Here is a 19,800-nt window from a genome sequence, read left to right on the forward strand (position 1 = left end):
TAAGGTTAAGCATTTCTAACCCCGGTTCCCAACCCCGCCTGAACATGTCATCACCGGAGAACTTTTAAAACATACCACTGCCCATGCCCCACCCCTAGAGACATGGGATTTAATTGCTCTGCGGTGGATCTCGGGCATAGGTTCTGACGTACAGTCGAGGTTGAGAACTTCTCCGGAAATTTAAAATATTAATGTCTCATACGAGGAATAGAGCCACTCTGCACAGGACTCAGTACACCGGCTCAGTAAGCGTCAGCTGGACAAGAACCTAAATCTTGCCTAAGATCTCAATAGATCCTGTTCTCTAGGGGCTGTGGAGAAGCTGCGTCTCGGCATTTCCCAGCGGGACCCCCAAGAGCTGTGCCTCTCAAGCATTTCCAAAAGCACTTTATTGAGTGTTTACTCCGTGCCTGGAGCCGGACCCACGGCGCTGGGACACATCCTGTGGTCCAGGATCCGGTCCAGCCATCCTCCCATTCCAGAACCACCGAGGAGGAAAAGAGGAGTTCCTGGGCGGTCAGGAAGCCATGTGCTCCTGGATCCAAGCCAGGTAGTTGGCCACATCGGTGTACACACCCGGCTTGTTACGGTCGCCACAGCCTGAGCCCCAGCTGACGACGCCTCGCAGGATGAGCTGACGCTCTTTGTCTTCATCCTCACACACCAACGGACCCCCGGAGTCACCCTGGGTGGAGATACACAGCTCAGCGCCCTTGGCCTGGGGTCTGCACTTGACGGGGTGGGGGGAGGGCGCGAAGCGGGCCCAAAGGCTCACCTGGCACGCGTCGGTGCCACCCTCGGGGAAACCAGCGCAGAGCATGCCGGGGAAGAAGGCGGTGCCGTGCATATCCGGAGCGGAGCAGCGCTCGTGAGGGATCAGCGGCACCTGCGCCTCCTGCAGAAAGCTGGCATATTCCTCCGCCCCTGTGAGCGAAGAAAGTGTTCATCCCACCACTCCTGACTCGGCTCCCCGCCTGGACCGTGGAACTGGCTGCGCCAGGCTCTTCCAGATCCACTGATCACCTGCCTCCCTCGCAACAAGCCCGGGAGGGAGGCAGCTGCCGGTAACACATTTCAAAGACCAGAAAACAGGCCCGAGAGGAGCGGGAGGTGAATGGGCGGGGCGGAGCAGGACTTCCTCTTCCCAGCCAGCATCTCAGAACCTTAGCTACCCACCCTGTTCGAGCGCAGGGCCGGTGTCCTAGTTAGCCTTGCAGCCCAGTGCCCAGTGGGAACCAAGAGGAAGTGTGATTCTCCCTGTACTCCTCATGAGTTTGGGGGGCCCCCAACAGTGAATCCCAGGCCCTGGGAGGGGTGGCTGCAGAGACAAGGGCCCTGCACGTCCTCACAGCCCAGCAGGTCAGTGCCTCTTGTCCCTGGTGATACCAAAGCTGCGGGCTTTTCTTGCCTACCCCGGTGCCAGAGGTCTCCCTCCCGCCCCCAGCGGTTCTGCCTACCCTCGAATTGGTGGCCCCAGCCGGCTACCTCGCAGAGCGCGCCCTCGGGTTCGGTGGGGCGAGCGGCGCTGCTCGGCAGGCAAACGGGCCCCACGGAAGGCGACGGGCGCGCGCAGCTGCCGTCCTCGCTCTCCTGCAGGCGCAGCAACGCTAACCCGGGCGGGGAGGAGCGTGAGGCCCGTACGTCGGCCTCCGAGCCCTCCTCCCAATTCCCCCAATCCCCGCAGGGCGCCCCCACGCACCCAGGTCGTGCTGGTAGGTGATGGATGAGAAGGCCTCGTGCAGGTGGTAGGCGCGCACGGCCAGGGTCTGGCACTGCGCACAGCTCTGGTTGTGGCGGTCCTGGCCCAAAACCACAGTCAGCTCCTCGGGCGCCGGCCTGCGGGCAGGGTGGGAAGAGGATGCTCGTTCAGAGCCGGCCGCCGGCGGCCAGGAGGAGCCCCCTGCTCCTGAGCCCCTTCCTGGGTTTCAGCTTCCTCCTGGGGAGCTCTGGAGGGGGAAGTGGGGAGAGAGGGCATGGGTTCGGGTGTCGCGCGGGCCTGAGCCTACGCCGGGCAGGCGGTACTGGCCGGTTCTGCAGGCAGTGAGCTGCGGTCAGCACCCAGCAAGGGGCGATGAGGCTGCCGGCGCAGAAACTGTGGCCCCAGTACAGTGCGGCAATGTAGGGGTGCGCGCCGGGCAGAGCCACTAGGCCCCCGACGACGCGTTTCTGGGAGGACAGCCGTTTCCGGAGCCGCTGTCCGCAGTCGGCCAGGCCGGTCCCGAGCAAGGGAATCCGCTCCTCCGACGCCGCGTCCAAGAGCAAGAGGAGCTGCTCCGGCGTCACGTCCGAGGCTGTGGAGGAGCCCGGGCTGAGGACAGGGAAAGCCACGAGTGGCGAGAACGTAGCTCGCCCCGTGCCCTCTCTGTTTGGTCTTCCTGCCCCTTCCCAATTACCTGCGCCCTCTGATAGAGGCGGGGTCTGGGTTATGACCTGAAGCTCCTGCCTTACTGAAAGCGAGGGTAAGGGGAGCTCCTGGCGCCCAAGGGGTCCCCGTGGTGGATGCTGGGTCTGGGGCGCTGCTGGGGTTGGGGCTTGGCATCGTGCTAGGTCGCAATATTCCCAGATCAGCCGGTTGCCGCTCCACACGAAACACCACGGGTGGGTGTCATTGTCTGGGTTCCTGTAACCACAGGAGAGGGCCTTTTAGAGCTTGGGGAGCCCCAAAGGGCCCTGGAGAGGAGGGGAACGCCCTGCCCTGCTGACTCAGCGTACCGGCAGAAGGCATGGTGGCCCAGTCCCCGCTTCAGTGCTTGCTCTGCAGCCAGGTTCTGGTAAGTGGCCTCCGCCGACCACGGCTGACACCGCGCGCCTGAGATCGAGATCCCAGCAGTGCCTCGGTAGCCGAACCCACGGCCCTCATAGCAGTTGGCCTCTTTGTCTGGGGAGAGAGGAGGCTCCCTGCAGCCAGGGGCTGGTGTGGTCCCCCTCCCCTCCCCTCCCCGCCCTACCCCTACCCTACCCTCCCCTCCCCGCCCCTCCCCTTCCATTCTCACCCCTCCCCTTCCCTTCTCACCCCTCCCCTCCCCTTCCCTTCTCACCCCTCCCCTTCTTACCCCTCCCCTCCCGCCCCTCCTCTCCCCTCCCTTAACCTCCATTCCCCTCCCCTCCCCGCCCTTCCCCTCCCCTCCCCGCCCCACCCCTCCCCTCCCCTTCCCTTCTCACCCCTCCCCTCCCCTTCTTACCCCACCCCTCCCCTCCCCTACTCTGCCCTCCTCCCCCCCTCCCCCTCTCTCCCTCTCTGCGAGCCCTCCCCTTGTGGAGGCGGGCCTTCTGCCTCCAGCTAGACCAAACTCTCACCCAAGTCGCAGAAGCGTCCTGCGTAGCCCTTGGGACAACTGCACAGACGGTGACCCTCCGCCTCTAGGCAGCGGCCCCCGTGGAGGCATGGGTTGTTGCGGCAGACTGAGAGAAGGAGGCCCTGAGCCACCTCTGGGCCCAAAGACCCCATAGAGAGCTCTCCCCCTCCCAGAGGCACACCACCTGACCTTCTCCAGCTTCTCCTCCCTTCTCCCGACCTTTGACCTTGGGCTCTCCTCCCCACCGGTTCCCAACCGTTCACTCACCCTGGCTGGCCAGTGGCTTGCAGTGGGCTTGGGGACCTTGGCACTGGCACTTGGCCACACCTGCCGGCTCAAGCCTATGCCATGTTTCATTCTCATGGAAGAACTGGAGAAGCTGGGGCTCGAAGCACTTCTCTGGGGACAAAGTGGGGTGCTGGTCTCCGGACAGGCTGGGACCATGCCAGGTCTCTGAGGGTCCTGGGACCTCTTCAGGCAGAGGCTGCTCCTGTTCCCCAGCCCCCGCCCACCCCCACCCCAGCATCTCCTTACCTCTCTGGCAGTGCTTCCCCGTGAAGTGTTCTGGACAGATGCAGCGTGGGCCACCTGGCATGTTCACACAGGTGCCTCCCTGCTGGCAGGGGTTGTGTGTGCTGCAGTGGTCTGAGAGATGGACACAGTGGGAGGAAGAGGGGAACCCGAGTCAGACGATAGGAGCCAAGTCCTTACCTGAACCTACTTGTCTTGTCTTTTGGCCTTGTTTCCAGGCCTTCGTTTACCCCATGCAAAATGGGCTACCCCCTCCCAGAACTTCTCCCTCTGGAGGGAGGACCCAGAAACCCAGGTGTGTAGGGTCTGATGAGACTCAGAAAAGTAACGAGTGGGGAGGAGAGGGCCTGGGGCCACCCCAGAGGTTGTGTGTGGCACCTTGCACTTTCTGGGGCTTCAGGCAGTATGCCCATCGTTTGTCCTGGTCAAAGTTGGGGGTAGTAGCACACCTGGAGAAAGAGATAAGGCTCCCTGCTCTGCCCAGGGGGCTGGCCCACCCTCCCTATCACAGCCCCTCTCTCCAGCAGGGTTCCTTGGGTAGAAGCAGGGCAGAGTCCATCTCCCCAGGCCCCTGCTCCAACCCCTTCTGGGTCATCTTACCAGGGCCGGAGGCCAAGTTGGCCCCTGTGGGTGCACTTGTGATACAGCTGCCGTTGGTACTGGAAAGGGAAGTAGCAGGGCTCCCCGGTGACAGTGAGAACTGCAGAGAGAACACACTCTCTAATGACATTCCCTGTGCCAGTCTCCCAGGCACCACGCTCAGGGTCTAGGTGGAAAGAATAGACCCTCAAAAAGATCACTGTGCGTCCCTCCCGTGTGGCTCAGTTGAGCATAGACCCAGGAACCAGGTCACGGTTAGATTTCTGGTCAGGGCACATGCCCGGATTACAGGCTCAATCCCCAGCAGAGGGCCTGCAGGAGGCAGCCAACCAATGATTCTCTCTCATGATTGATATTTCTATCTCTCTCTCCCTCTCCCTTCCTCTCTCTGAAATCTGTGTGTTTTTTTTGTTTTGTTTTTAAATCGCTGTGCCTTCAAGCATCCTGCTTAAGAAGTTGGGTCCAAGAGTTAGACAGTTGGAGTGGTCTCAGACTCCAGGACCTACTAGGTGTATGACCTTGTGCAAGTCTGCAGCTGCCCCCGCCCCCTCTCTCACACACACACTTTATTTATTTATTTTTTAATATATATTTTATTGATTTTTTACAGAGAGGAAGGGAGAGGGATAGAAAGAGTTAGAAACATCGATGAGAGAGAAACATCGATCAGCTGCCTCCTGCACACCCCCTCCTGTGGATGTGCCCGCAACCAAGGTACATGCCCTTGACCGGAATCGAACCTGGGACCCTTCAGTCCGCAGGCCGACGCTCTACCCACTGAGCCAAACCGGTTAGGGCCACACACACACACTTTAGAAGAGTGCTTGCCACAAAGGAAGTGCTTTATCAATGCTTGTTGAATGTTGCCACAAAGGAAGTGCTTTATCAATGCTTGTTGAATGTTGAAGTCACTTGACCACTCTGAACCTCAGTTTCCTCATTTGTTAGATGGCAATAATAATGGTACAGTCAAAGCATTTTAGTTTTGCAAGATGAAGAGTTCTGGAGACAGGTGGTGGTGATGGTTGCACAATATGAATGTACTTAATACCACTGAATTGTACACTTAAAAATGGTTAAGATAGTAAATTTTATGTGTATTTTACAACAATAAAAAATGTAAATGATGATGTAGATATATTAGTACAGAAAGGTGTTCACAATTTTTTTTATTTATTTTTATTATTTTTTGATATATCTTTATTGATTTTAGAGAGGAAGGGAAAGGGAGAGATATAAACATCAATGATGAGAGAGAATCATTGATTGTCATGCCCTCCACTGGGGATTGAGCCCACAACCCTGGGCATGTGCCCTGACCAAGAATCGAACCATGACCTCCTGGTTCATAGGTCGATGCTCAACCACTGAGCCACGCTGGTCAGGCATTTTTATTATATTTTTAAATCCTTATCTGAGGACATGCTTAGAGAGAGGAAGAGAGAGGGAAGGAGAGAGAGAGAGAGAGAGAAACATTGATGTGAGAAACATCAATCAGTTGCTTTCCATATGCTTCCCAACTGGGGATTAAACCTGCAACCCAGGTATGTGCCTGTCCAGGAATCAAAAGGGCAACTTTTTGGTGCATGGAATGACACTCAACCAACTGAGCCACTCCATCTGGGAGGGTATTCTTATTTATTTTTTTTTTTAGGGTGTTCTTATTTAAATGAAGAATACCAAGTTACAAACAGCATGTTTGGTATGATTTTATTTTTGTACAAATACATTTATGCGTAAAAAAAATCTAGAAAGACATTCTCAAAATTTGCAAGAGTGATTTTTGTAGCTTGTGGCTTATGATGGACTTTTTTCTTCTTTTGTATTTTTGTACTTTCTGAAGTTTTGACAATAAAAAATATTGCTATTATAGTTTTTAAAAATAGTATAGCCAAGCCTTATCATTCACAGATTCTGTATTTGCAAATCTGCCTTCTTGCTAAAATTTATTTGTAAACCCCAAATCAGTTCTCAAGGGGCTTTCACAGTCATTCACAGACATGCACAGATGGTGAGAATTTGAATTATTGGAAGCCAGAAGTGCACATTCCCACCTGAGGTCAAACCAGGTGTGACACTGCTTCTTGCTTCAGCTCTCCTGTTGTAAGCAAGTGTCCTTTTCATAGTTGATTCAGTGCTACATGTTTCACATTCTGTGCTTTTGTTGATGAACACGGCCCCCACAGAGCTGAAGTGCTGTGTTCCAGTGTGCAAGTGGGCTATGCTGTGCCTCACGGAGAATACATGTATCTTAGGTAAGTTTCATCCAGGCATGAGTTAGTGCCATTGGCTGTGGGTTCAATGTTAATGAATCAACAATACATACTGAGCCAGGTGTTGTTGTTGTTGTTGTTGTTGTTGCTGTTTTTGTGTGTGCGTGTGTGTGTTTAATTCTTTATTGATTTCAGAGAGGAAGGGAGAAGGAGAGAGAGAGAGAAACATCAATGACGAGAGAGAATCATTGATTGGCTGCCTCCTGCATGCCCCCCACTGGGGATCGAGCCCGCAACCCAAGCATGTGCCCTTGGCCGGAATCGAACCTGAGACCCTTCAGTCCGCAGGCCGACGCTCTATCCACTGAGCAACACTGGCCAGGGCGACCCAGGTGTCTTTAAACAGAATCTCACATAAAACAAGGTTATATATTGACAGTTGGTGAGAACTTTGTGACCAGAGGCACACAGGAACCCAACTCTCTATTTCCTCTAGGACCAATGATTCGGTATGTGTGAATTCAGTGTTCACGGTGACTAACAAAACAAAAGAAGAATTGACTGAATCTATTTTAGAGGAACACTGTGAAGTTTAAATGAGATAGTGCCTGTAAAACACTTAGCACAGTCTGGCATGTAGTACCTGCTCAATAAGCATTAGCTGTTATTTTGTTGTTAAAGGCACAGTGGCACTTGCTGAAAACCAAACCAGCGACAGGACAGTAAAAGAAGAGAGAAGGGTCTGAGATGGACTTTTAAGAGGCAAATGGGATGAACAGAGAGAGGAGCACCCTAAGTAGGTGGTTAGGCAAGGGCAGATCACCTAGTTGGACTAGGCAAGAGGGTGCAGAGCAGTTGGATGGCTGTGCAGTGATGAGGAAAGGAGGCTGAGGCAGACAGGGCTGTATGTGCTAGTCCTCAGTGCCATGCTGAGGTGCTAGGCCTGACCCCACAGGCCAGGCTCACCAGGGCAGGGGCCATCAGTTCGCAACTCCAGGTGAGTATTTAGTGCCTGGAAGAATGGAGGCAATGGGGAGCTCTGGTTGAGTTTGAGGAGGGGGGAGATGGCAGACATCCCCACCTAAAAGAGAGCTTATTTAGAAAAGCTAATATATTTTAAGCACTGACCATGCACCTGACAGTGAGCTGAGTACTTTAACATGGATTTATGACTCATTTCTCCTTCCCAAGAACCCTAAAGTGTTCACTATAACCAGCCTGGTTTTACAGATGGGGAAACTGAAGTTTGGAGAGGCCGAGTCACTTGCTCAGAGGCATTTGGGCTCCAGACGCCTGCTTTTGAATCTTCCTCGCTTATCAAGGCCTCTGGCCTCTGTGTGGCATGACTGATGCCTGTGAGATGTATCGAGGAAAGGAAAAGAATGGGGGAGCATGAGGAAACAGAAACTGGCAGGTGCTGGCCTGGGCACTCAGAAACAGCCCTACACTCAAGGAGCATACAGCTAATAGCATTCTGGGCCCCCAATGCCCATCAGCATAGACTTGGCACACAGCAGGCACTCAGGTCTGAATGCCAGCCAGGTGACTCTGGGGACAAGAGTAACAGTTGTGCCCAGGATCCTGCCCCTGGTTCCAAGGGCCTGAGACAGACCCAATCACACTCATTCCCACCCAAAGGTCACTTAGGAGGCAGATCCAGGCTACTTACCCACTGTGTGTTCATCTGCTACGGGCTCAGACACCTTGAGGCCTTTCCAAGGTGGAGTCTACAGGAGGAAAGAAGAGGACAGGGAATTTTCCCAGAAAGTCATAGTCTGCCCCTGATCCCATGCTAGTCCCCAGCTTCTTCTCACCGCCCAGAGAAACAGAGCGTTCCTCACAAGACCCAGACCCCTTCTCCTCCTCCCTCCTCAAGGGCCATCTCCTCCAGAAATGCAGGTCATGCCCTCGTATCCACAGGCTCTGGTGTCTTTCTCCTCCTCTGGGCCTTCTGGCTGACCTCACCTTTCCACACAGGCCTTCGGTCACCTGGACCAAGAGGTCACAGGCAGAGGCCAAGCTTGTGACAGGGACCCCCAGGCCCAGCCCAGCACAATCCTCCTGGTTCCCACCGCCCTCACCAAAAGTGCTGATTCCAGGCTCACCAACAGGGACCCCAGGAGCAGCAGAGCCCTCATGGCGTCTGTCTGTTGGTCCACCCGCCTACGCAGGCAGGAGTCCAGATCAATAGAGTTGGCCAAAGGTCTCTGAGGCCTGGGAAGTGGAGATTCATTGAGCTGCCTGGTGGGGCACAGGCTGTTTGTGCAAAGCCAAAGGCAGGGAGCTGGCAGTGGGGGGATTGGGGTAGAACAAAGAAGACCTGATTTCCTTCTCTCTTTCCCAGATAGTGGTCCTGGAAGCAGGAAGAGAGACTTCTTGTGTTCTGGGGATGAAGAGGTTAAGGAGACCCAAGACAAGCTCCCTACTATAGGGATTGTACAGTCCATTGGGAAGTGTATTCCTTTTCTATTGCTGCTTATATGGAACCACAAACTTCACAACTTAAAACAGTATTCATTTATTCGTTCACAAATTCGTAGGTTGAAAGTCCAGAACTATGCAACTAGTTTTTTCTGCTCAGGGTCTCACAAAAGTGAGACCAAGGCTGAGTTCTCTGGAGGCTCTGGGGAAAAACCCACTTCCAAGCTATTCAGATTGTTGGCAGAATTCAGTTCCTTGCATTTGTCGGACTGAGGTCACTGTTTCTTTGCAGTCTGTAAGCCAGGGCCCACCCTTCGCTCCTAGAAGCTGCCTGAAATTCTGACCATAAGGTCCCCTCCACTTCCCAAGCCAGCAGCAAAGTCTCCCCGTGTTGACTCTCATAAGTTGAATCTCCTTTACCAGGAAGAATGCTGTTCCTCCTAAGGGCTCACCTGATTAGTATAATATCCCTATCTTAAAGTCAACTGATTTGGGACCTTAGTTACATTCGCAGCATTCTTCCACAGAAGCATCTAGATTAGGGTTTGATTGGATAACTGGGAGAAGGTGAGCATACACCTTGGGGGCCATCTTAGAATTCTACCAACCACAGAAATTTGAGCAATTGAAGCACAAAGGAGAGAGATGGGTGGACATATGTTGTTTTTCCTGCCTTGGTTTACTATGGCAACCTGATTTATTTTATTTTGGGGGGAACCACTCCTCCTTGATTCTCTCATGAGTCCCTAGTGCTGCCAACTCTACCCTCCATTCTAGGGCTGGGGGTGTGGCCTCGGTCTGACCAATAAGAACGTGGTATCTGGACCTCAGTGATTAGTTCAGGGAGAAGAGTAGACACAAGTTTGTCCCATCAGAGTCAACCTTGGGACTTTCTCACCAAAACTTTTGGGAAAGGGGCACTTTCTTCCCACTAGAGTCACTAAGAATGGGAGCCTGAAGATGTTGATGGCCATCTTTGTCTCAGTTTGGGGAAGGCCTGCCTGAGAATGAAGCCTACACATAGTTGAAAAGCAGAACAAACCGAGAAGGAATGAGCGGGTGCAATGTGGGAGGCAGTCTCCAAGATGGTCCCCAGTGATCACCTCCTGCAATCCATGCCCTCGTCATAGTCTTTTCCCACAGTGAGTCAGAGCTGTTCTGTGTGTCCAATAGAATATGGCAGAAGTGATGGTGTTTGACTTCCAAGCCCAGGTCATAAAAGATATTGCATCCTAACTGGTTTGGCTCAGTGGATAGAGCATCGGTCTGCGGACTGAAGGGTTCCAGGTTCGATTCCCATCAAGGGCATGTACCTTGGTTGCAAGCACATCCCCAGTAGGAGGTGTGCAGGAAGCAACTGATCTATGTTTCTCTCTCATCAATGTTTCTAACTCTCTATCCCTCTCCCTTCCTCTCTGTGAAAAATCAATAAAATATGTTTAATTTAAAAAAAAAAGAAGAAGACATTGCAGTTGCTGCCTTGGTCTCTTGGATCATTCAGTGTAGGAGAAGCCAGCTGCCACACTGGGAGGACACTCAAGCAGCCCTAGCGAGAGGCATGTGTGGGGAGAAAGCACCGATTTGACAGCCTTGTGAAGGGGCTATGTTGTAAGTGGATACTGCAGCCCCAGTCAACGTATTGCCTGAAGCCTCATGAGTGACCTCAAGCCAGGACCACCCAGTTAAGCTGCAGTTAAATTTTACATTTATTAAGGTACTAGAGGCCCTTAGGTACACGAAATTGGTGCACGGGGTGGGGGGTCGTCTCAGCCCAGCCTGCACCCTCTCCAATCCGGGACCCCTCGGGGGATGTCCAACTCCCTGGGATCAGGCCGAAACCGGCAGTTGGACATCCCTCTTACAATCTAGGACTGCTGGCTTTTAACTGCTCACCTGCCTGCCTTCCTGATCACCCCTAACTGCACCCCCGCCAGCCTGGCCGCCCTTCACTGCCCCTCCCCACCAGCCTGGTCGCCCCACGTAGCCTGCTGTTCAGTCATTTGATCGTCCCTCGCTAACTCCCCTGCCAGCCTGGTCGCCCCATGCAGCCTGCTGGTCAGTTGTTTGGTCATCCCTCACTAATCCCCCTGCCAGCCTTGTCGCCCCTCGCAGCCTGCTGTTCAGTTGTTACTGTGAGGGCATTGTGACCAATTTGCATATTATCCTTTTATTAGTATAGATAATTAACATTTTTGCTTCTGAATCCTTGAACTTCAGCAACTGTGAGGAATGATAATTGTTGTTTCACTCCATAAGTTTTAGGGTGATTTGTTACTCAGCATTTGACAACTAGTACAGATAGATCTATCCCTGATGACTTTGTTGGAGAACCTGCATGCTAAAACTAGAACCCTCAAGAATTCTAGGACCCTGGCCAGGTGGCTCAGTTGGTTGGAGTATCATGCCATACACCAAGTATAATAAAAACCAAAAGGTTTCAGGTTTGATTCAGGGCACATACCTAGGTTTCAGTTTCGATTCCTGGTTGGGACACATATGGGAGGCAACTGATCGATGTTTCTCTCTCCCCCATTCCTTTCTCTCTTTGTAAAACCAATAAACATATCTATGGGTGAGGATTTTTAAAAAAATTCTTGGTTACATGAACCAATAAAACCAATTTTAATTGATTTCTGTTACTTTTCAAAGGAGTCCTTACTGATACAATATAATCTGTGGGAAATGAAGTGGAGACAGAATGTAGCAGTTTTTTAGTTCTGCTGGAAGAGAAGCCATGGAAGACTTCCTGGAACAGAAACCCAGCAAGTGGAAGTCAGGAGTAGTAGAGGCACCTTGTCAGCAATTATTTTAAAAGGTAACATAAAGTAATAAGTGTTAAGACTGTTAAGACGATGAAAGAAAAACTAGGTTTAGAAAAACTCATTAAAGTGAAAGCATCTTAGTTCCTGATTGCACCTGAAGACAGACCACAACCCAGGGCCAGTTCCATATTGTCTCCTTCTCCCTCAGAATGGACAGACCTTTGGAACAGGACTTCACAATGAGTAAGGGTTTGGAAGCCAGGAGGAGGCTTCCAGGCAGACTGAGTAATACTTCACAGGAGCCTGGATGCAGCATGTCAGATGGGGAATGTGCTGAGCACAGGGTGCTTTGTAGGGAATGTGAGATGGGGTATGAAGTCCTTTGAGACTGAAGATGGACATTTGTAGGGATTTGGATGCTCAACATCTATTCCCCCTTCCTCTTCCTCTTGTCTCCTACTTTCTATTGAGGGGGTCACCTCTCCCCCACTGTGTGGTAAAAACATTTCTCCTGACCATCTCCCATTGTGCAAGCCTAATGGACCAGAGCATCCTGTCCTTACCACAGCAAATCAGAGGGACTATTGAAACAAACAAGCAAACAAAACAACAGCCATAAGCCCAAAGTGATGTTGCTTATGCTAAAATAAAAGCCCATGATATCAAATAGATTTAATATCTGATCTAATTGCAGCGTCAACCAGTCTGGAATTTTCTGGTCAAGCACCAGAAAAGTTACCTGTTGCATAGGACCTTACCATCCCTCAGAAAAAGAAGATGCACTCTCCACAACAAAAACCCTTAGCTTTTCTTCCCCCAAAGAAAAGATGCCCAGGCTCAAAAATAATTCTTTCTTGCCCTAGCTGGTTTGGCTTAGTGGGTAGAGTGTCAGCCTATGGACTGAAGGGTCCCAGGTTTGATTCCAGTCAAGGGTATATGCCTGGGCTGTGGGCTTGGTCCCCAGTAGGGGGCGTGCAAGAGGCAGCCATTCAATGATTCTCTCTCATCATTGATGTTTCTATCTCCCTCTCCTTCTTCTCTGAATTCAATATATATATATATATATATATATATATATATATATATATATATATATATATATATATTTTAAAGGAGCTTAGTGCCTATGTTTAAAATTTTTGTTTTTCTTTCACTGATAGCTCCCTTGCCCTGAACTCCTTCCTATAAAATTCTTCTATTTTGTACAACCCCTTGGAGCATACTTCTAGTTGCTAGATGGGATGCTGTTCAATTCATAAATTGCTTAATAAAGCTAATTAGATCTTCAAATTAATTCAATTTAATTTTGTTTTTTATTTTTTTTAAATAGACCTAAACTTGGCCAGTGGGTGCTGCTATCTCCCAGAACTCTGAACCCTGAGCAGGCCACGTGGGATGATGAGAAGAGTTGCAGGCTGAGCACTGTACCGCCTGTGCCCTGGCTACATTGTCCCTGCTACAAGGCATGTCAGAGTGCCTGTGAAAAGCCAACTTAAGTAAGCAGTGAGGCAACTCAAATTCCCCATTTCACATCACAGGAGAGCTAGAGTAGAGGGGCTCCAGGAACACTGCTTTCAGTGGTTTCACAATGTCATCAAGAACCCAAGATCTAACTATCTTTCTTTTTTCTTTCTTTCTTCCTTTCTTCCTTCCTTCCTTCCTTCCTTCCTTCCTTCCTTCCTTCCTTCCTTCCTTCTTTCTTTCTTTCTTTCTTTCTTTCTTTCTTTCTTTCTTTCTTTCTTTCTTTCTTTCTTTCTTTCTGTTAGTTCTCACCCAAGGATATTTTTTCCCACTGATTTTTAGAAAGAGTGGAAGGAAATGGGGGGGGGGGGAGAGAGAAACATTGATGTGAGAGAGACACATCAGTTGGTTGCCTCCCTCACGTGTCCTGACCTGGGCTAGGGATCAAATCTGCAGCCCAGGTACATGCCCTTGACCCAGAATCGAACCCTTGACCCTTCAGTGCATGGGCTGATGCTCTAACCACTGTGCAACAACAGCCAGGGCTCTTCTTTTTTCCTTTTCTATGGCCGTTGGTGTACAGAAACCGTGTAAGAAGGAACTTCCTTTCCAGTAAATCCTTAAAAAATGAGAAAACCTTCCTCACAAAAATCCCAAGCAGGCCTCCCCTCGTGGCTCACTGGCCAGAACTGGGCCACCTGACACCCCTAAATTAATCTCTGGTAAGGGTAGGAGGTCTTCATAATTGGCTTAGACCAGCCATGTCCACCTTTTCCATCTCATGATGCACATAAACTAATCACTAATATTCTGTGGTACACCAAAAAATGTATTTGTTGCCAATGTGACAAAAAAAATAGGTATAATTTTGATTCATTCACACCAGATAGCTATTGTTGTGCTAGCTGTTGTCTTTTTTTTTTTTTTTTTTTTTGACAATCTAAGGGAAAAGAGGTCAGTGCCCTATAAACAAACAGGTATTGCATGCTTTAAAAATTCTTGCAGCACACAGGTTGCAAATCGCTGACTCGTTAAACATGACTATGTCATGAAGCCTCCATAAGAACCCCAGAGGACAGCTCATTGGCCCTTTTCAGAACTGCCATGTGGTGGAACCACACTCTGTGCGGACAGACGCTCCCTGTTCCGGACTTCACCTGGCTGTTGATTTGTGCCCTCTAATATCCTTTGTAATGAATTGGTAATCGAGTGAGTAAGTGAGTTTTCCTGCGTTCTGTGAGCCATTCTAGCAAACTAGTCAGACCTAAGGAGAGGAACCTCTGATTTATTTATAGCCCGTTGGTCAGAAGCGCCGATAATCATCTGGACTGTGACTGGCAGTTGAAGTGGAGGGCAGTCCTTTGGGGCTGAGCCCTTTGCTTGTGGAATCTGGTGTCTGGTCACTGCTCGGTGTGGGGAAGCCTCCCTACACACACATTGGAATTGAGTCCAGGAGCCCTTTTAGCCTCTCAGTGTTCCTTTGGGGAAGCACCCATCTCCTTCCCCTCCTCCTCGATGTGGATACAATAAAAGACTATCCCAGCCTCAGCTGAGGATGGAGTGGGCTCGTGATCCAGACCTAGCCAATCAGAACACTGCCTCTCTCTGTCCTCGGTGATTGGTTCTAAATGAACACCTGACTCAAAGCAAACCACTGAGAGGCAACGCCTGGGTTTTTGCTGGAATCATCAAGATAGAGGCTTTCTCTTTTTGTGTAAGTTGCCACATTGGTAAGAAGTGAGCTTGGTGCTGCTGGCAGCCGTTTTTAACACCTCAGAGGGAAAACCTGGCTAACAATACAGACAACACAGGTTAAAGCAGAGTCAGAGTATGGGAAAGACACCATTGAGACCTGGGATCCCAAAACCCTGTACGTCAGAACTACTTCCTATACTTTTCAGTTCTTGAACCAAGAAATTTCCCTTTTTTTACCTAAGCCAATATTAATTGCAACCCAAAGTCCTGATGCAAGAACTTACACATTTTTACCAGGAAGTTCCTAAAACAAACAAACAAACAAAAAACCTCATGAGCTCTGTAAGTCAGTAGCTTAAAGAATATGGAAATAATGACCTTGGAAGCAGGAACTGGGGGCGGAGAAACAGCAATAAAGTTGAATCTTCACATCCTATCTTGGCCACTGACCTCCAGCATGACCAGGGGCTCAGCCTCCTTGAACCTTGCCACGCCTCTTTAGGAGGGACAGGCACTCACCCTGGCAGAATTGTTGAGATGTTTGAATGGGAATGCATGTGAAAGTGCAGAACCTGGCATACGGTTGGGGCTCAGTCTATAGAAGTTCACAAGGAAACATATGAATGCATTCCTCCTCCTCAGCAATTTCTACACATCTGCCCCAGTCCTCCCTGTCTATCTGGGCCTCTTTCATCAATTGGCTTGGACCAGAGTAGAAAGGCACCATCTCTTTGCCCAGGCTTCTGTCTTCTACAGCTGGATGTTGATCTATGGGATGAGAAGTGGGAAACCATCAGGTTCCTGCTCCCAGTGCCTGGACACACACACACACACACACACACACACACACACACACACACACACATCCCAGTCCTCGCTAGCAGAGACCTGGGGCACAGTTTTCAAAAGGTGGCAGAACTGCCTGTTGAAAGACACGTTTAGAAGATAAGAAGGTACCCGTCCCTCCATCCTTCATCCTTCCTCTGCTGGTGGCACCATTTTTCTCTCAGTCATTCAGGCTGTCACCATGGAACCTTTATGCAAATGAAAGCCACTTCTCGCCCTAACTGGTTTAGCTCAGTGGATAGAGCGTCGGCCTGTGAACTGGGTGGTCCCAGGTTCGATTCTGGTCAAGGGCATGTACCTTGGTAGCGGGCACATCCCCAGTGGGGAGTGTGCAGGAGGCAGCTGATCGATGTTTCTCTCTCATCGATGTTTCTAACTCTCTATCCCTCTCCCTTCCTCTTTCTAAAAAAAAAAAAAAAAATCAATAAAATATATTTAAAAAAAAAAAAAAAGAAAGCCACTCCTTCCTGCAGACCAGTGCTGTCTGACAGAACTTTCTGTGATGATGGAAATATTCTCTGTGTTGTCCAACATGGTAGCCACTAGTCACGCATGGCTACTGAGCACCTAAAATGCGGCTAGTGTGACTGAGGAACTGAATGTTCTTTTTATTTCATTTTAACTAAAATAGCGGCATGTGGCTAGTGGCTACTGTATTGGACAGTGCGGCTCCAGGTGGGTGCAGCAAGAAGGCCAGTGAGTGGCTGACCTTCTCACAGAATGACAAGAGGGAGAGGTGTGTGAGAGAAAGTTGGGGAGAGCTATGTGGGCCCAGATCAAGTTGGGCCCTGATAGGGGAGGAGTTTGGGTTTTATTTTTAAGTGTAACAGGAAGTATATAAGTTATCTATTGCTGTTAATAAGAAATAACAAAGTGTCCCAAAATTAAACAGCCTAAAAAACGTTATTGTATCACAGTTTTTGTGAGTTAAGAACCTGGGCACTGATGCCCTGGCTGGTGTGCTCACTGGTTAGAGCATAGCCTGTGCACTGAAGGGTCTCAGGTTCGATCTCCCACCACAAGGCAACTAGTAGATGTGTCTCTCACACATCGATGTTTCTCTCTCTTGTCCTCTTTCTCCCTCCCGCCTTCCCTCCCTTCTACTCTCTCTAAAAATCAATGGAAAAAATACCCTTGGGTGAGGTTTAAAAAAAAAAAAAGAAGAACCTGGGCCCTGTTTAACTGGGTGCCTCTAGATTAATCTCTCACGAGGCTGCAGTCATCTCAGCTGGGGCAGGATCCACTTCCGAGTTCATTCACAAGGCTGGGGCCTCAGGTCATTCTTGGTTGTTGGCTGGAGACCTTAGTTTCCTGCCATGGAGGCCTCTCCATAGGGCAGGTCACAACATAGAAGCTGGCTTCCCTCAGAGTGAGCCAGCCAGGGGTGAGAGTGGGCACTGAAAAACAGAAGCCATGCTTCTAGGAGTTTCGCACTTGCAGACACCGACCGGCTGTGCAGTTGGGATGCCGCGTGGAAGCCGAAGCCGCACCTCTCGCATGGCCCCTCCGGCCAGCCGGGCACCTCAGATGAGAGCTGCACCCAGGCCAGCACCAGCAGCTCAGTCGCCAGCACCAGCTGCACCATCTGCAATTGGCGCACCTGCTGCTGCACCCCGACAGCCAGGTCTGATGGCCCAAATGGCAACCACTGCAGCTGGTGTGGCTGTGGGCTCTGCTGTAGGCCACACGCTGGGTCATGCCATCACTGGGGGCTTCAGTGGAGGAAGTAATGCTGAGCCCTCAAGGCCTGACATCACTTACCAGGAGCCCCAGGGAACACAGGCATACCAGGAGCAGCAGCAGCAGTTTGGCCCATGCCACTATGAGATGAAACAGTTTTTGGACTGTGCCCAGAACCAGGGTGACCTTAAGCTTTGTGAAGGTTTCAGCGAGGTGCTGAAACAGTGCAAATTTGCAAATGGATCCAGGGGTCCTCAAACTTTTTAAACAGGGGGCCAGTTCACTGTCCCTCAGACCGTTGGAGGGCCGGACTATAGTTTAAAAATAAAACTATGAACAAATTCCTATGCGCACTGCGGGCCCGGGACGAGTCGGCTGCTAAGCAGGACAGGCAGCGGCACCCGGTGGGCCGGATAAATGTCCTTGGCGGGCCGCATGTGGCCCGCGGGCCGTAGTTTGAGGACGCTTGGATTAGCCTAATCAAGAAGGTTGCGTTGAAGAAATGGGAAATCATCTCTCATGTCCAAGTTAACTTAGTATAAAAATATAATTGATAGTGAAAATGTAAAACTACTAGTTAACTCTCCTATATCAATAATAGTTTCTTCACTTCAGAACTGCAGTGGAAGAGAGTGTACTTACTGTGTAGAAGTTCATTAAGATGATAATTCAGTTTGGGGCTGAACAGATGTTTGTGTGGCCTCCTTAAACCAGCTTTTGTGATGTTTGTAAATCAGTTACAATAAACTGATTTTTCTTCCAAAAAAAAAAGAAAAACAGAAGCCATGGCCTTCTAGTAACCTAATCTTAGAGGTGACATTCCAGCACGTTTTGCTACATTTTTTTTGTTAGAAGTGAGTCATTGGGTCCAGCCCATGCTCAAAGGACAGGAATCACATCAGAAGAGAATACCAAGAAGGGGGGTCATTAGGACCACCTTAGAGGCTGCCCACTGGAGGGTTCTGAATAGGAGAGTGATAAGATCAGGTTGATTATTTTTAAAATAAGCAATACAGTCTTGTGATACAAGATTAAAAGTCCAAAAGGATGTATGATGTAAAGCCTCCCTCCTACTTCTGTCCCTGGCCACTTAATTCCCCTTCCTAGAAGCAACCAGTGTTCCTGGGCCTCACATGTCCTTCCAGAGGAAGTCCATGTGTATGGAAGCAAATCTGTCTGTGGTAGTTGTTAGTGTTGTATGTGCCGCGCCAGCACGGCCAGGTTTGGTGAGCCTGAGGAGGGGCAGTGAAGGATTAAAGAAGACAGACAAGAGAATACAGTTGGGGCTCGGTGGGACGCTGCTTCTGTGATGGAGAGACAGTACCACGGCCTGCAAGCCAAGTCTTTATCTTATAGTCAGAGCACACAAAGCAAAACAAAAGAAGTGGTCAACATGTTTACAATGTTCTTGTGAGTTTCACCTTGTTTTGGCAGCACTTACTGCACCGTACGGCCCATTAGCTACCTAGGAAGGAGCAAGGGAGGACTATAAGGTCAAGCTTAATTATGCTAAGAGGGCTCTGCCCTCCAAGCTGGGACTTGTTTGTGGCCCTGCCACAGGTCAGTCTGAGGCTTGACCCTATAGCCACTCCCTACAGTTGTCCACCAAATATTACCAACTAGTGGCCCGGTGCATGAAATTCATGCACAGGCAGGGGGTATTCCTCAGCCCGGCCTGCACCCTCTCCAATCTGGGACCCCTCGAAGGATGTCCTACTGCCGGTTTACAGGGATCCAGCCTAAACCGGCAGTCAGACATCCCTCTCACAATCTGGGACTGCTGGCTCCAGCCACTCACCTGTCTGCCTGCCTGCCTGATTGCCCCTAACCACTCTGTCTGCCGGCCTGCTCGCCCCCAACTGCCCCCCCTGCTGGCCTGCTAACCCCCACCTTCCCTTCCCACTGGCCTGCTCACCCAAACTGCACCCCCTGCTGGCCTGCTCACTCCCAGCTGCCCCCCGCTCCCGCTGTCCTGCTCACCCCCAACTGGCCCCCCTGCTGGTCTGCTTACCTCCAACGGCCCCTGCCGTCCCATCCTCGCCTGATCACCCCCCGGCGACCCAAGGTCCCAGCCCCTCCTTTTTTTCTTTTTCTTTTTTTTTTTCAGCACCTCCTTAAGCGGAGGCCAGGGCCAGCAGGAAGCAAGTATCTAGGATTTATTTATCTTCTATAATTCAAACTTTGTGGCCTTGAGTGGAGGCCAGGGCCAGCCAGGGCGGGCGGGAAGCTTGGCTTCCTCCATTGCCAGGGCAACCCAAGCCTCCTGCTTGCTCCAGCTCCATGGCTGGCGCCATC

At 50.7% G+C, this 19,800-nt stretch overlaps 2 protein-coding genes across 28 annotated transcripts; one reads left to right on the plus strand and one right to left on the minus strand.

Moving 5' to 3' along the window:
* Positions 1-367: 367 nt before the first annotated feature.
* F12 (coagulation factor XII) lies at positions 368-10,429 on the minus strand. Of its 19 annotated transcripts, none has more exons than XR_013960797.1 (14): positions 8,746-10,429; positions 8,310-8,367; positions 4,428-4,527; positions 4,206-4,276; positions 3,831-3,941; positions 3,564-3,695; positions 3,298-3,402; positions 2,713-2,878; positions 2,394-2,620; positions 2,027-2,291; positions 1,700-1,836; positions 1,486-1,607; positions 776-924; positions 368-685 (listed from the first exon to the last, which is right to left on the minus strand). XR_013960797.1 is itself a non-coding variant. In XM_080672063.1 (14 exons), the coding sequence occupies exons 1-14, from the start codon at positions 9,085-9,087 to the stop codon at positions 518-520; spliced, it is 2,112 nt and encodes a 703-aa protein (XP_080528189.1). In that variant the 5' UTR covers positions 9,088-10,429; the 3' UTR covers positions 368-517. The 19 variants fall into 19 exon arrangements, 17 of the variants coding, with proteins under 17 accessions (XP_080528189.1, XP_080528188.1, XP_080528181.1 ...); XR_013960798.1 differs by having other exon boundaries at positions 8,722-10,429; XM_080672063.1 differs by having other exon boundaries at positions 1,458-1,607; positions 2,713-2,809.
* Positions 856-18,335, plus strand: LOC308249939 (coiled-coil-helix-coiled-coil-helix domain-containing protein 2). 9 transcript variants are annotated; one of them, XM_080672072.1, is made up of 5 exons: positions 856-1,110; positions 10,568-11,116; positions 11,711-11,876; positions 13,154-13,319; positions 14,290-18,335. In XM_080672072.1, the coding sequence occupies exon 5, from the start codon at positions 17,239-17,241 to the stop codon at positions 17,770-17,772; it is 534 nt and encodes a 177-aa protein (XP_080528198.1). In that variant the 5' UTR covers positions 856-1,110; positions 10,568-11,116; positions 11,711-11,876; positions 13,154-13,319; positions 14,290-17,238; the 3' UTR covers positions 17,773-18,335. The 9 variants fall into 9 exon arrangements, with proteins under 9 accessions (XP_080528198.1, XP_080528196.1, XP_080528199.1 ...); XM_080672070.1 differs by having other exon boundaries at positions 856-1,064; XM_080672066.1 differs by lacking the exon at positions 856-1,110 and adding an exon at positions 1,595-1,712 and having other exon boundaries at positions 10,519-11,116.
* The last annotated feature ends 1,465 nt before the right edge of the window (positions 18,336-19,800 follow it).

Source organism: Plecotus auritus (assembly GCF_963455305.1).
Source record: "Plecotus auritus genome assembly, chromosome: 6".
Lineage (NCBI taxonomy): Eukaryota > Metazoa > Chordata > Mammalia > Chiroptera > Vespertilionidae > Plecotus > Plecotus auritus.

Excerpts from the sequence above, each read along its gene's own strand:
- F12 (XM_080672048.1), bottom strand. The coding sequence starts at position 9,087 with ATGGACTGTACAATCCCTATAGTAGGGAGCTTGTCTTGGGTCTCCTTA. Across the intron at positions 4,277-4,427 it reads CAACTTGGCCTCCGGCCCTG|GTGTGCTACTACCCCCAACT; the intron begins GTAAGATGACCC and ends CTCTTTCTCCAG. Across the intron at positions 1,837-2,026 it reads GCTCACTGCCTGCAGAACCG|GCCGGCGCCCGAGGAGCTGA; the intron begins GCCAGTACCGCC and ends CCCTGCCCGCAG.
- LOC308249939 (XM_080672072.1), top strand. The coding sequence starts at position 17,239 with ATGCTTCTAGGAGTTTCGCACTTGCAGACACCGACCGGCTGTGCAGTT.